Source organism: Acinonyx jubatus, chromosome D2, assembly GCF_027475565.1.
Source record: "Acinonyx jubatus isolate Ajub_Pintada_27869175 chromosome D2, VMU_Ajub_asm_v1.0, whole genome shotgun sequence".
Taxonomy (NCBI): Eukaryota; Metazoa; Chordata; class Mammalia; order Carnivora; family Felidae; genus Acinonyx; species Acinonyx jubatus.
In genome coordinates this window covers 15,363,334-15,377,500 of record NC_069393.1, presented here as the reverse complement: position 1 = coordinate 15,377,500, position 14,167 = coordinate 15,363,334, and the positions used below count along the sequence as shown (strand labels likewise).

The window sequence follows — 14,167 nt, the reverse complement described above, 5'->3', positions numbered from 1 at the left end:
ATCCACGGTAGAAAACATTATGGAGGTTCCTCAGACATTAAAAATAGAACTGCCTTGTGATCCACAAATTCCACTACTGAGTATTTACACGAAGAAAACATAAGCACTAATTCAAAAATATATAGGCACCCTTTTGTTTATTGCAGCATTATTTACAATAACTAAGGTATAGGGGCAACCTAGTAACTACCTTTTGAGCCTTGACAATATTGGTAAAATTTATAGATTTTATATACCCCTTAAAAATATGCTTATTTTTAAAAAGTATTATTTATTAGAAATTTTAAAAATGCCATTCTTCCTATTATGTGTTGTTTGAAATAGAAATAGGCTGTTTTTGTTTAAGATTTAAAAAAATCCATATAACTGGCTAACGACTGAAAATAATAGGTTATAAAAGCCATACAGATCATCTGATCCTGATTACAGAAAGCATATCTATATATAGGAAATATAAAAGGACATATATAAACATATTAATAATGGCTATAAATGGATACAATGTAGAGTTTTTAGTATTCCTTTGCTAATATACATTTTCTGATATTTCTGTAATAAACAAGAAGTAATCAAGTATTTATATATTAGACACATTATAAAAGACAGTTGGACATTTAATTGGCTACAATTTTTCATCTTTACAAATAACACAGAGCAAGAATAATAATATGAAGTGGCACCTGGGTGGCTCAGTTGGTTGAGCGTCCAACTTGGACTCAGGTCACGGTCTCACAGTTCATGGGTTTGAGCCCGCATCGGGCTCTTTGCTGACAGCTCAGAGCCTGGAGCCTGCTTCAGATTCTGTGTTTCCCTCTCTCTCTGCCTCTCCCCTGCTCATTCTCAGTCTGTCCCTCTCTCTCAAAAATAAATAAACATTTAAAAAAAGTTTTAAGGGGCCCCTGGGTGACTCAGTCGCTTAAGCGTCCAGCTTCGGCTCAGGTCATGATCTCACAGTCCATGAGTTCGAGCCCCGCGTCGGGCTCTGTGCTGACAGCTCAGAACCTGGAGCCTGCTTTGGATTCTGTGTTTCCCTCTCTCTCTGCCCCTCCCTTGCTCATGCTCTGTCTCTCTCTGTCTCTCAATAATAAATAAATGTTAAAAAATTAAAAAAATAAATAAAAATAAAATAAAATAAATAAATAAATAAATAAAAATAAAAAAGTTTTAAAAAGATTAATTTGATTTAGGAGTCAAAAAAGAAAGAAAAAAACTAATTTAGGAATTTTTAAAAAGGAAAACAGGGTGAAAAAAGCATTTAAATAATTTTGCAAAAGTAGATTCATCACTTATTACAATCTCATCCATGCTTCTCAAAAACTAAAAATATTTTTAAAAATTAGCAACTGAGAATAATAATATTTTAGCCTAGTATCTCAAGGTGGAATTGTAATGTTGGCCACTCTGCTTTGTAGTATATTGTTTTGGGGCCAATTCTTTTTAGAATTTCACCCAACAAAAAATAATAGTAACAGGAATTTAACTTTTGTGTTACAGCTGTTTCTTCTTATCAAACTTGTTACATGTTAGACGAAATATACATTGTTATAAAACTGAAAAAAATATATCTGTGCATACATGTTTACATATAACTGTGTCATATATCCATGTATGTGTATGTATGTGTATATACACACATACATAGAGACACAGAGATGGTTTCTGAAATACCACCAATTTAAATGAAGGACATTACAGAAAGCAAGTTTTTTTGTTGTTGTTGAATGTGTTGTTTACATTAAAATGTTGCGATGTATATATATTCAAGGAGGCAGATTTTATTTTCCCATGTGTAAATAGCACCATTCCAATCTGTCAGTATGGGCCTCTGTATAATTAGTGTCATGTTAATGGTCCTAAAGGCTTTTCTGCTGCTAATCATTAATTTCATCATAGTACTTTATATTCACTATATTTTTGAAAGTTCTCCATTTATTTTCCAAAGTAAAAGGTTTATAAATTGAATTCCATTTTCCTTTGACATACTCTTTAAAAAGCAATGATAAAGGTTTTGCTTTTTGTAGTAAAGCTTTTTGTGTGTGCTTATTGTTTCTGTCTTAAATGGGCAAACGTTGTCAGAGAGAACACACAGAAGATGACACATTCGTATTTAATTTGCACATGCCTTGCTATCAGGATCCTCCAATTCCCTCTTAAACTTAATAATTGAAGAATAAATAGGCTTCTTATACATTATTCATATCCTAAACCTTTTTGCAATGATGAAAATGCCATTCTTTATCTCGTAAATTAATTGTGCTTTAAAACTGTAAAAATATAAATGAGGATGTTTAAGTGACAGGATACTCAAATCTTTTCATGAAGCAAGGTGGTCCAAATTTTTGAACACATGAAGGACAAACTGTCTTAAATAATTTAATGATGGGAACAAAAATAAGCTTAAAAAAAAGTGTGTGTTCAAGAGGATTTTAAACAAATGTTATATATCCTCTTTAAATTTTAATTTTCATTTTTGAAGGAGATTTTAGTGGCCAATCTGAAAACCAAGTCACAAAAAATATAAAAGAATAAGAAAATCAAGTGTAATAGATATGCATAAATAGTATAACATGCCAAGGTAAATGCTGTAATAAAAAATACATAAAATATAGTAGTTAGGAACATGCAGGTGGAAACAGCAGTGCCCCTAAGGGAATTGGGACAGACTTGAGAAAATTATCATTTAAGGTGAGACTTGGCTTTATTGTTCAATATTATACATATTCAGTATGTGTAGGTGTGTGTGGGGGCGTGCTCACACATATACCATAATATAATCCAGGAGGGAGCACCATTTGGCCTAGCAGACAAAAGACACTTCTTAAACATTTTTTAACGTCTATTTATTTTTGAGAGAGAAAGAGAGCATGAGTGGGGAAGGGGCAGAAAGAGAGAGAGAGAGAGACACAGAATCTGAACTAGGCTCCGAGCTGTCAGCACAGAGCCTGATGTGGGGCTCAAACTCACCAACCTTGAGATCATGATCTGAGCCAAAGTTGGATGCTCAACCAACTGAGCCACCCAGGCACCCCAATAAGAGACATTTTAAATTAGAAGAAACTGAGTAAGCAAAGAGTTGGAATCATAGAAGAACACAGATTGTTCAGGAAAAAAAAAAGGTAGTATGGTTTGGGGGAAATTCAAGTAGAGGTACCTGTAGGGCAGGAAGTTGGAATGGTGCACTGGGCTCAGACTAAGAATATTTCGTGTGCGTGTCATAATGCCCCTCTTGTGGCAGGTGGGGGCTCTCGACCGTCTTTCTGCCATGGCTGGAGTGAAAACTCAGTCGTGAGGGCTTGCTGGGGCAGCATCTGCTTGGTAGTCTGTGAACTGAGGGGTATTGCAGATCTCCAACATGGAAGGCTTGCAGACAGACAGGAAGTCGGGAGGCCTGGGGCCAGATGATGGATGCTGAGATCTGTGGCCCAGTTCATGTCTGGGTGGGGTGCCCTTGCCAGGTGGGCAGACGACGGCGGGAGGGACCAGCACAGCAGCTAGAAGAGGGACAGGAGCCGGGGAGATGAGAAGGTGGAACTATATTGGCCTTGGATTGATCTAATGTCATGTAACTGACAAAGAACACAGGTGAGAAATAAGGAGGATCATTTAATTTGCTTTGAATGCTGAAGGATTGGAATTCATAATTGCAGAATCATAGCAACAGTACAAACTTCTTAGACATTCCTATAATAAGTGAGCTTTCACCAAAAACCTTTAACATTCTGTTATTCAGAATCAACATCAAAAACTCGTTTTCCTCTCTCAGAGAGTTCAAATTGTACATGTTTTCCGTTATTACTGTGTGTTGAATGGAACACAATTTCTTTTCCACCTGGATGAAAAGGTAGAACAAATATTTCAGAGTCCATTTCAAAGCTTCATTGGAGAATATATAATCAGTCATGAGAATAGCAATAATGAAGAAAAGAACAAAGCAAGTATTTTTTGAGGTAGTATTTCTTTTCTGAAGATTTTACAAAGAAAAGAAAATTAAACTTAAAAAAAAGTTTCAATGATCACATAAATGCAAGTCTTTCCGATGTTTAAATCTCATGCCTCCTTTAATAAAACATGTTTCAGTGTATAACTTTAAAAATGATAAAAGGAAGATTTTTCTGTTCTCCAGTCTCTTTCTTTAATTTTCCAAATAGGAATTATCATGTGATATTGGGCACCACTTTTTAAGAGTAAGCTTTGATAAATTCTAGCTATAATAAAATAACAGTAAAACTCCTGAAAAGGTTTTTGTCATTCAAATTGTGTTGCCTGTGTCTACCTTACATTATTAAATTGTTGTTTCTACAGTAAGTTTTATTTTACTAGAATATCTCTGAATTATATTAGACTTTTACTTAAGTATACAAATAGTAGATACATTGGAATTAGGAAGTATTGGACTGTACTCACCTTTTTGACATCCAACAACAAAACAAAACAAAAAACCAGACATTAAGCTTTCTTATTTGAAATGTCTATGCCCTCTCTTTTTCTGCCTTTTATTTTTTTGCCTAAGTCTTGAATAGCCTTATAAATAGACCTCTCTACCTGACATTTTCCTTTCCTCATTCATATTTTATCATATGTTGGACATATGTATTGTCTTAAGAGCTTTAAAATGAAGGTTTCTTTGTAGTTCCTGAAATTACAAGAGCCAAGCTAAAGTAGTTTAAGAAGCCAAGGATCTGTTCTTTTTGCCCCTTACAAACACAGCTTGACATGCTGACATTAGTAGGTGGAAATGTGGGATTTGAGAGTTTTTGCCCTGACATTCTAAAATACTTTCACTCTATTACAGGGAGAGTGAGCCTTCAGTGCTGTTAAATGTTAAAATGGGGTCTAATTGAAAAACTGAAATTTAAAATTAGCATTATTGGACTTTAATGGGCTTTGGAAGTTCTTAGGACATCACTAATTATTCCACTAATATTTCCACATCCATAGTATTCATTTAGGCAACAGAGGGGAACAGTTATTTAGGCTGCTAGAAAATTAATGGGCTCACCTACACCCCTATATGATAGAGGCAATTATTTGGTGATTTTCTCTTAATGTTGGGCACCTGTGTGCATTAAAATTTCCAGATGAGGTCTTAGAAATTCATAAGTGGTTTCCTGTGTCTTAGCTTTCATTTAGAAATATAATTACAACAGGTATAATTATAATAGTCATTTCTGATTTTCATTCTTTTAAAACAACTTTAGACATAACTTTCCTGATTTTACTCACTAACAGAAACTCCCAAAAGTCTATGAATCAAATCTTCCAAGGTTACCTCTTCCAGATAATAAAGACTGTGCCCGGAGCCCAGTGTACATTTTTTATTATAAAGAAGCTGATAGAAAAAGTCAAGTGGCATCGATTCTGTAGCAAATTTGATTCAGTTACAATTTTCACAATGAGCCAGCTTTAAATTTTAGGTGTTAATTTAACCAAGTTTGTTAGATGTGTCCTTACTACTATCTAAAAATTATGTAATCAACTTGTAATTTTTACTTATATTTTCCCCTTTCTTACAATATCTTTAGGAATTTTCCGCATTTTTCAAGGAAACAATGCAGGTTATATTCACAAAGTTTAATTTATTTAAAAAATAGTACTTAGCTCTTTTGTTTTATTCACGCTTAAGTTCTCCAATGACATCTCAGGCAAATAGTGAAACTCGTTCTTCTCAGCCACACATGAACGCATCGGGACTAACTTTTAATATTGTTAACATTTTTATTTCTTTAAACATTTTTTAAGTTTATTTATTTAGAATGTGACAGAGAGCATGAGTGGGGGAGGAGCAGAGAGAGAGAGAATCTCTAGCAGACTCCGCACTGTCAGCGCAGAGCCCGATGCGGGGCTTGAACTCACAAACCATGAGATCATGACCTGAACTGAAACCAAGAGTTGACCGCTTAACAAACTGAGCCACGCAGGCACCCCCTTGTTAACATTTTTAAATATCAGTTCCTTCTCCAACCCCCCAGCAAAAGCCAGAAAGGTAAATTTCTATATGAAAATAAATTTTCTAAATTAAAATGAATTTTGACTTCTGTTTCCACTTTCCTTCTTTTAGCGTTGATGTATTTTACATTAGAGTATATTCTATCCCCTGTGATTAACCTGGTTTGTTAAGTAGAAGATTGAATTATTTTTATTCTAACTGCAGAAATGATAGATTCTTACCCTCTACTGCTTTATTTTGTATTTCCCTTGTCCTGTTTTGTTTTGTTTTCTATATTTTTATCTCATTTCTTTTCCTTCCCTGTGTATCCTTTGTGCATTTGCGATGTTATAGGCTCTATTTTATTTAATAAATGGGGCGCCTGGGTAGCTGAGTCAGTTAAGCGTCAGACTTTGGCTCAGGTCATGATCTTGCAGTCGGTGAGTTCGAGCCCCGCGTCGAGCTCTGTGCTGACGGCTCAGACCCTGGAGCCTGTTTCAGATTCTGTGTCTCCCTCTCTCCCTGCCCCTCCCCTGTTCATGCTCTGTCTCTGTCTCAAAAATAAATAAACATTAAAAAAATTATTTAATAAGTGTTACCTTAGAAATTTTAACATACATGTACCTAAAAATACCAATGTACCCTCCACCCTGAATATTATTTAGAATATTCAGACATTTAAAGTAAGTCCTTACCGTTGAAATTTATATGTTATTGTTTTGGGATATCTTAGTCTGTGTTTTTGGCCACACAGAAGAATAGAATTATGCATTGTAGAGCCCATGCTCAAGTAGAGTGATTTAAACATTTAATACTTTATTTGCTTTTTCATATCTTCCTATATCTTAGATGTTCCACCGGAATCATTTCATTTAAGGGACACCATGTAGAACTTTCCATCGGTACCTTTCCATGCCACCCTGTGATTGTCTCAAAAAGTGTTTATTTCCTTCTTGTTTTTGAAAGACATTTTTGCTAGGGCTAGAATTCCAAGTGTGCAGCTATTTTCTCTGGGCACTTTGAAGATATTTCCCTCCTTCCACTCAACCACCATTCTTCTACTCCTGAGACCCTTCTATGACTCCACCTTCTGTTGGGGGTAGGCTGCCACGCCTTCTGCAGGTTCTACAAGATGTGGAGGGCACTTTGTGTTTGTCCTGTTGGTACTTTATTGGGCTTCTTAAATCTGTTGACAGCTGTTTTTTTGTTTTGTTTTTGTTGTTGTTGTTGTTTTTATCAATTCTGGAAAATTCTGTTCTCTCTTCTTAAACCTCTGATTAGACATTTGGTAAACTTTATCACTAAATGCTATGGCTCAAATTTGCTTTCAGGTTTGTGTGTCTTTTTGTCCTGTAAGGCATTCTGGGTCATTTCTTCTGTCCTACCATTCAGTTCACTAATTCTCTCATCAACTATGCCTACACTGCTAATAGCTTCATCTCTGAGTTTTTCATTTCAATGACTATTTCTTCATTTCTACAAGATACTTTTTATTTATGTGCAGCTATTCTCATTTCCCCTCCTATTTTTAAGATGTCTGTTTACTGAAACATACTGAACACGTCTGCTTTGTATTCTGTGCCTGCTAATTCCCTCCATGGGTATGATTTCGCTTTATTTATTTATTATTTTTTTTAAGTTTATTTATTTTTTGAGAGAAACAGAGAACAATCAGGAGAGGGACAGAGAGAGAGGGAGACATGGAATCTGAAGCAGGGTCCAGGCTCTGAACTGTCAGCACAGAGCCCAGTGCGGGGCTTGAACCCACGAACCTTGAGATCATGACCTGAGCCAGAGTCAGAGGCTTAACCAACTGAGCCACCAAACAGCCCTGATTTTGCTTTTTCTTCAACTAACTCTTCTTTATGGAATTTTGTTCCTTCTTCATTTTTAGGATTATTTTACTCTAACTTTTTTTTTATCTTTCTTGGAACTTACTTGTTAGGATTATTTAAGGCATAGGTTGGAGGTGGTTGTTTTGAAAATGCGCTTTCTTCTGGGAAGAGGCTAGGCCACTATCAGTGACAGATCACTTTTCTCAAATTCTCAGTTGTGGTTTTTCTGTTTATTCAGGTAGAGTCTAGGACCACTGGGTTTACGAGTTCAGAATATTATGATTTCTCCTTGAATTGAGCAAATTGGTAGTGTATGAATGAAGGCTACAGACCCAGTGAGGTGTTGTGTTGGTGGGATTGATTCTCAAGGAAGGTTTTCCCCCACTGTAATCAACATCAGAGCTTAAGCCTGGAGATTTTCTTAGCAGTTTGGGATGGTGGTGGCAGTGGTGGCTGGAAAGGAGAGATGAATTTCTCAATCATCCTTAAGGTGAGAATTTAGCATCCTGGGAAGGGTAGTCTTAGACTCACTTCCGTGAGTGAGCATTGGGTATTATTTCCTATTTTCTGAGCCAGTCACAGCCGCAAGAATTTTAAGCTCACCTAGATCAGCAAAAAGCCCTCTATGTGGAACCACACTCAGCACTAATAAGAGTTTTGTATTTCTGCCTTCACTTAGTTTGTGGCCTGCATATGTATTGTTTTCTTTCTGTGTCCCTAACATGTCTAGGAAGAGTTCTTGTCATCTTTTATCTAGCACTTACTGTTGTGTTCACTGGGGTCTCAGTCCTGGTACTTAGTGTGACAGATTGAGCATAGTGGTTTCCATATAGGTTTTAGAGTGAGGCCTCCCCAGGTTTGCTATCATTTGTCATTGTGATTATGAAAAAGTAACTACTCTCTGTGTGCCTTCCTTCCTTTACCTATAAAATAATAACAATAAAATTTACTCAACAGGAGGGGTGCCTGGGTGGCTCAGTTAAGCGTCCAGCTTTTGATTTTGGCTCAGGTCATGATCTCATGGTTTGTGGGTTCATGCCCTACATCAGGCTCTGCACTGACAGTGTGGAGCTTGCTTGGGATTCTCTCTCTCCCTCTCTGTCTGCCCCTGCCCTGCTTATGCTCACATGCACTGTGCTCTCTCTCTGAAAATAAGTAAACTTTAAAAAAAAAAAGAGAGCAAAGTACAGGTATCTTGAAAAAATTGATTAATGGATTATTTTAAGGAAGTTACAATCTCATGGTAACATGTCTGGAGTAATAAGCTTAAAGTAATTTTGTGCATATTCATTGGTAAATAGCATGATATGAAAAATGTTAAAATTTTTAATATTATAAAATATTAAGTTATAATAGTTATACTACACTTGGCTATCTTTATATATGTATATATGTGTGTATATATATATATATACACACATATAATATTTATCTTGAAATAATGTTTGTTGATCAATGGTTTTTTTTCATTTTATGAATAAGGAAAACTGAAACTCTGAGTGATATTTTTTCGAAATCACACCCGACATTTGAGTCCCTATCTCTCTGAAACACAACCTACACATGCATACACACACACACACACACACACACACACAAAACATAAAAGTAAATTTAAAATTATCAAACATAGAAAACAAATAGTTATTGTAGTACACTCTGCTGAAACTCTCACTTTTCACATCTGAAACCAGATTTAAAATTGTGTTCTTATTTTTTTTATCAGTATTTTTGGTGTAATTTAGTACATAAATATATCATGTCTTCTCATTGATATCATGAAGGAATATTTGGTTGTTAATTATGTGTAATTCCCATGTACCTACACAACATTGATCAGTCACATCTTATAGACAGGTTTCAGTCTTAAATCATGTGTTTGTTGAAAATTAAATACGCTCAAAATTGAACTTGAAAATACTTTAAATTACTTCAAAGTGTGGTACTAATTGGAATTTTTATCATTCACTGTCTAACTGGCTAGTATTCAACTAGATGTATTTGGGAGAAAGGAGGGAGATTTGAAAGAATATTGATGACCCTGGGAAGCTATCATCAATGCCTGTCTTCTGAAATGAGGTCTTTGAGATTCCAAAAAGGATTAAGACCATGCAAAGAAATAGAAATGCAAAGTGAAGTCATTACTGACAACATTAATATGACAGTAGTAATTTTATACTTTTGGGAAAATATCCAGTAAACGTGATTTTTAAAAACCCTGTATCTCATTTTTTGATAATTTGCTCCAAATGTACTGTGAAAAAAATCATAAAAGAAATTAGATATTTCTAAGTTGTAATTGCTAATTTCATACCCAGACTTTTGCATTAAATGATTATTTGCTTCAGGAATGGTATTGACACCAGATGGGCCAAGGCTCTGAGAGGGAGGGTCTCAGGACACTTGCCATGTGGGTTCTTGGCTTTGTCTGTGAAAGAATTCAAGAGCAAGACATTTAGAAATAAGAAAGGAGCTACTTCACAAAGTATTGGTCTCCCTCCCAGTTGGGGAAGAGGACCCCCTTTGTCTCTACTGAAAGGTTTTAGAAACCATATAAGGAGGGGGTAGCTAACCATATAGGGAGGGGGTAGCTCTTTAACTTTGGGTTTATTACTTACATTGGGCCATTTGTTTTTCCATTGTCTTAGGGTTGTGGAGTTAACCACAGGGAGCAGTCTTAAGAATGCCCAGCCTTTGTGGCTTTTATTGCCAGAGGGCATGGGGCTGATAGTCTTCCATGAGTTGGATCTTGTGACTCTTTATGTTCAGGGTCAGCCTAAAACCAATATGGCTTCACTTTAGTCAGCTTGTCTCCCAAGCCTCCCTTCCCTCCTGCTTCAATGTGTTTGAAAAAGCACCTTAACCTGTTAACCTGTCTACTTTGTGGTTATCTAAATTGTGGTTTCTAGTAACTTAGAAATACTAGAAAGTGAAATTACTTGTTTGTTGAAATTGGAAGTTAATCAGTAAGAACTGTACAAAGAAACTGAATGTACCAAGCAATCACAATGATTTTACTGTAACTACCTTTTCTTTCCTAAATATAATTGTGTTGAGCTACAGGGTTCATTTAAAAATACAAAGGTTTGTTTGAGAAAGACAAGTAGCATAAAATTTCACTCATTTGTGGAATCTAAAACAAACAAACAAAACCAAGTAAACAAACAAACATAAAGCAGAATCAGACCTATAAATACAAAGAACACACTGATGGTTCCTGGTGGAGGGGTGTAGGGGATGGACAAAAGGGGAGAAGGGGGGGAGGGGAAGGTACAGGCTTCCAGTTACGGAATGGATAAGTTACAGGGATGAAAGGCACAGCATAAGGAATGTCATCAATGATACTGCAATAGAGTTATATGGTGACAGATGGTAGCTACACTTGGGGTAAGCACAGCATGACACACAGAGATGTTGAATCACGCAAAACTAATGTGACACTGGGTGTCAAGTTCAAATTACAAAAATTTTTAAATTAAAAAGAAAAAAGCACAGGACTAGATGTTAGCTGTAAATACTTGGGAGCATGGGAAATGTGGTGAATTGGACTTAGATTCTAGAGTCGGAATGATCAGAATTCGAATCCTGAAGCACAGAAAGAGCTAAGTGGATTAGGTATATAACTATTGGAGTCTTGTGTTCTTCATAGGTAAAATAGGGAATAGTAATACCTATCTCATGGTGTTAGAGGGAAGATGAAATAAAATGATTTAAAATGCCTATAACAATTTAAAAATATAAGGGTTTAGAATCTTACAACACAAAATTGAGTAAAAGAATTCAGATAGAAGAGGGAACATATAGTGTGATCCCATCAACATAACATTTTAAAATAGGCGCAACTACTGAATGGTGTTAGAAATAAGGCCAGTGGTTTCCCTAGGGAGTAGGTGTTGTTCGAGGATATAGAGAACATTCTGGGATGCGGTAATGTTTTCTTTCTTGAAGCAGGTGCTAGTCACGTGGATGTGCATCGTTTGCAATTTTTTTGACCTGTATTCTTACGATTTGTGCATTTTTGTACATGTTTTTAATACTTCACTGTCATTTGCATTAACAGTAAAAATTTATTTCAGTGGAAACATCCATGCTAATTATAAGTTAAAGGATAATACTCAACCAAATCTTTGACCTATTTGTCATTGGTCCCAAGTTTGCTCATCGTATGCAAAGGAAATGTCTTTGATTACTTGATTCAAACTCTGATTTTAATTTTAGTTGGGAATGGGCTTTTTTATTTTTTATGTTCTACTTTATTAAATGAATAAAACGCCTGAGTTCAAAGCTTAAAAAGAAACACTTTGATAACTATTTTTTCTTTGTTCTTCTTCCCCTTTTAGTGATAATGTGATCTAATGTTGAAATCTAATTACTGTCCCTCTAATGCCAAAACTCAGCTCCACCATCATGTGAAACATAGACCATCTACAGAGATGAGTTGGTGCTGGAGCTCAGCTCATCTGACTTCTTAGAAAGTCATTTTGACAAAATTCAAGAAATCTCTTATCCTGAAGGAGAATATCTCTTTGTTTGCTTACTTTAAGTTACCTTGTTTAATAGAAAGGTAGAGCTATCCTTAAATGTTTCCAATGGTTGAGCACATATATAGAGAATTTGAAGATGGAGATCCAAGCCCATGGTAACCTTTAACATGCATTCACTATTATTGTCATTATTTATATCCCAACTTCACCACCTACTATGTAGCCTTTGGCCATATCACTTTAATTAGAATTAAAATTTCAGTTTCTTAGTCACATAAGCCTCATTTCAAGCGTTCATTGGTCATATGTGGCTAGTGGCTGCTGTGTTAGAACACATTTAGCGCATTTCCATCACCACAGAAAGTTTCACTAGACAGCATTAATTTATATAATTGGCATAATACATTTCTCAGAGTTTGTATTTAAAAGGATGATGCTTTGTAGAATCCTTAGCATTGTAATGACATCGAAAATGCTTGATACATGACATTTAATAATACTTTCAGTAAAAATAACTAGATAATGAAAATAATGAATAATAACAATATAAAAGTTATATATCTAGTATCATGAAGCAGGTGTACGTAACCTTGTATAAATTCACTAAGACTCTCCTATCCATTATTCCTCCTCCAAATATTTCACTACGAAATAATTCTCAAATTTGTGTTCTGAAACATCTCTGAAGTAGAAGCTATAGAGCCAGACTAATATATTACCCTCAAAGCTTCATTACAAAAGACCTCTAAACAACTATTTACCTTTTTAAATTCTAAATATTAAGAAACCTTAACATGTAGATCATTAGTACCTACAACTAGGAACAAATCTGATTAATCAGGATATTGAGTGATTAAAAAGGAACAATTAGTATTCTAACCTTCTCTAATTATGACATGGCATTAACTAGTTAGGATCTTTATATATCTCTAGACTTATTGATGAAAAAGTTTTGAACTTTTATTCTTCTTGTCATCTGAGAGATTTTAGTGCATTATTTTATTTTTTCCCCTTTCGGAAATGGGTTAGATGAAAAGCACTATCACAAGCTATGTCTATTACACAAGACAATGGCTAGGTAAACAATCAATCCCATCCTTAAACCAATTTGGATCCCAGCCCAGAGTGGAATGTATCAGACATGCCAATCAAAACACTTGATTCACTGACTGGACCGGGTTAGTGTCTGTGTCCTTGGAATTCACCCTGGGTAGTCATTATCATTCATCCCTGTGGACACAAAGGCTGATAATCTACAGGATGATATCCAGAACAATAGACAGTTAAGAGGGTTGTGTTGTGTTATTATCACAAAAGAACATCAGTCTTACAAACAGAAATAAGCCCTTTAATATAGGCTATGTTTTTCCTGCTTATTTATACCCTGTGTTTTGTTTTGCTTTGTTTTCCCCTCCTAGGCTACTGACAAAGATACTGGCAATTATAGCGCCATGGCATACCGACTCATCATTCCACCAATTAAAGAGGGAAAAGAAGGATTTGTTGTAGAAACATATACCGGGCTCATCAAAACCGCTATGCTTTTCCACAACATGAGAAGGTCCTACTTCAAATTCCAAGTCATCGCGACTGACAACTATGGGCAGGGGCTAAGTGGCAAGGCAGATGTGCTGGTAAGTAGGTGAAAGTTGAGATTAGGGGACTGGAGTGCAGTTACCCCATGGTCAGTGCTTTCAACTAACAGAATTTTTTTTATTTAAGTTTTATTTACTTATTTTGAGAGAGAAAGAGAGAGAACAAGCAGGGAAGGAGAAGAGAGAGAGGGAGCGAGATAATCCCAAGCAGGCTGTGCACTGTCAGCACAGAGCCCCACATTGGGCTTGAACCATGAGATCGTGACCTGAGCCTAAGAATCGGACGCTTAACCGAATGAGTCATCCAGGTGCCCCAACTCATAGACC

General features: G+C 35.8%; 1 protein-coding gene across 14 annotated transcripts in view; it reads left to right on the top strand.

Moving 5' to 3' along the window:
* The window catches only part of PCDH15 (protocadherin related 15), a 926,293-nt gene that overhangs the window by 845,883 nt on the left and 66,243 nt on the right, over nucleotides 1-14,167 (top strand). For all 14 annotated transcript variants that reach the window (XM_053207164.1, XM_053207165.1, XM_053207167.1 and 11 more), the window contains one exon: nucleotides 13,664-13,879. In XM_053207164.1, the coding sequence (XP_053063139.1) occupies nucleotides 13,664-13,879 (216 nt within the window). The remainder of the gene's footprint in view (nucleotides 1-13,663; nucleotides 13,880-14,167) is intronic.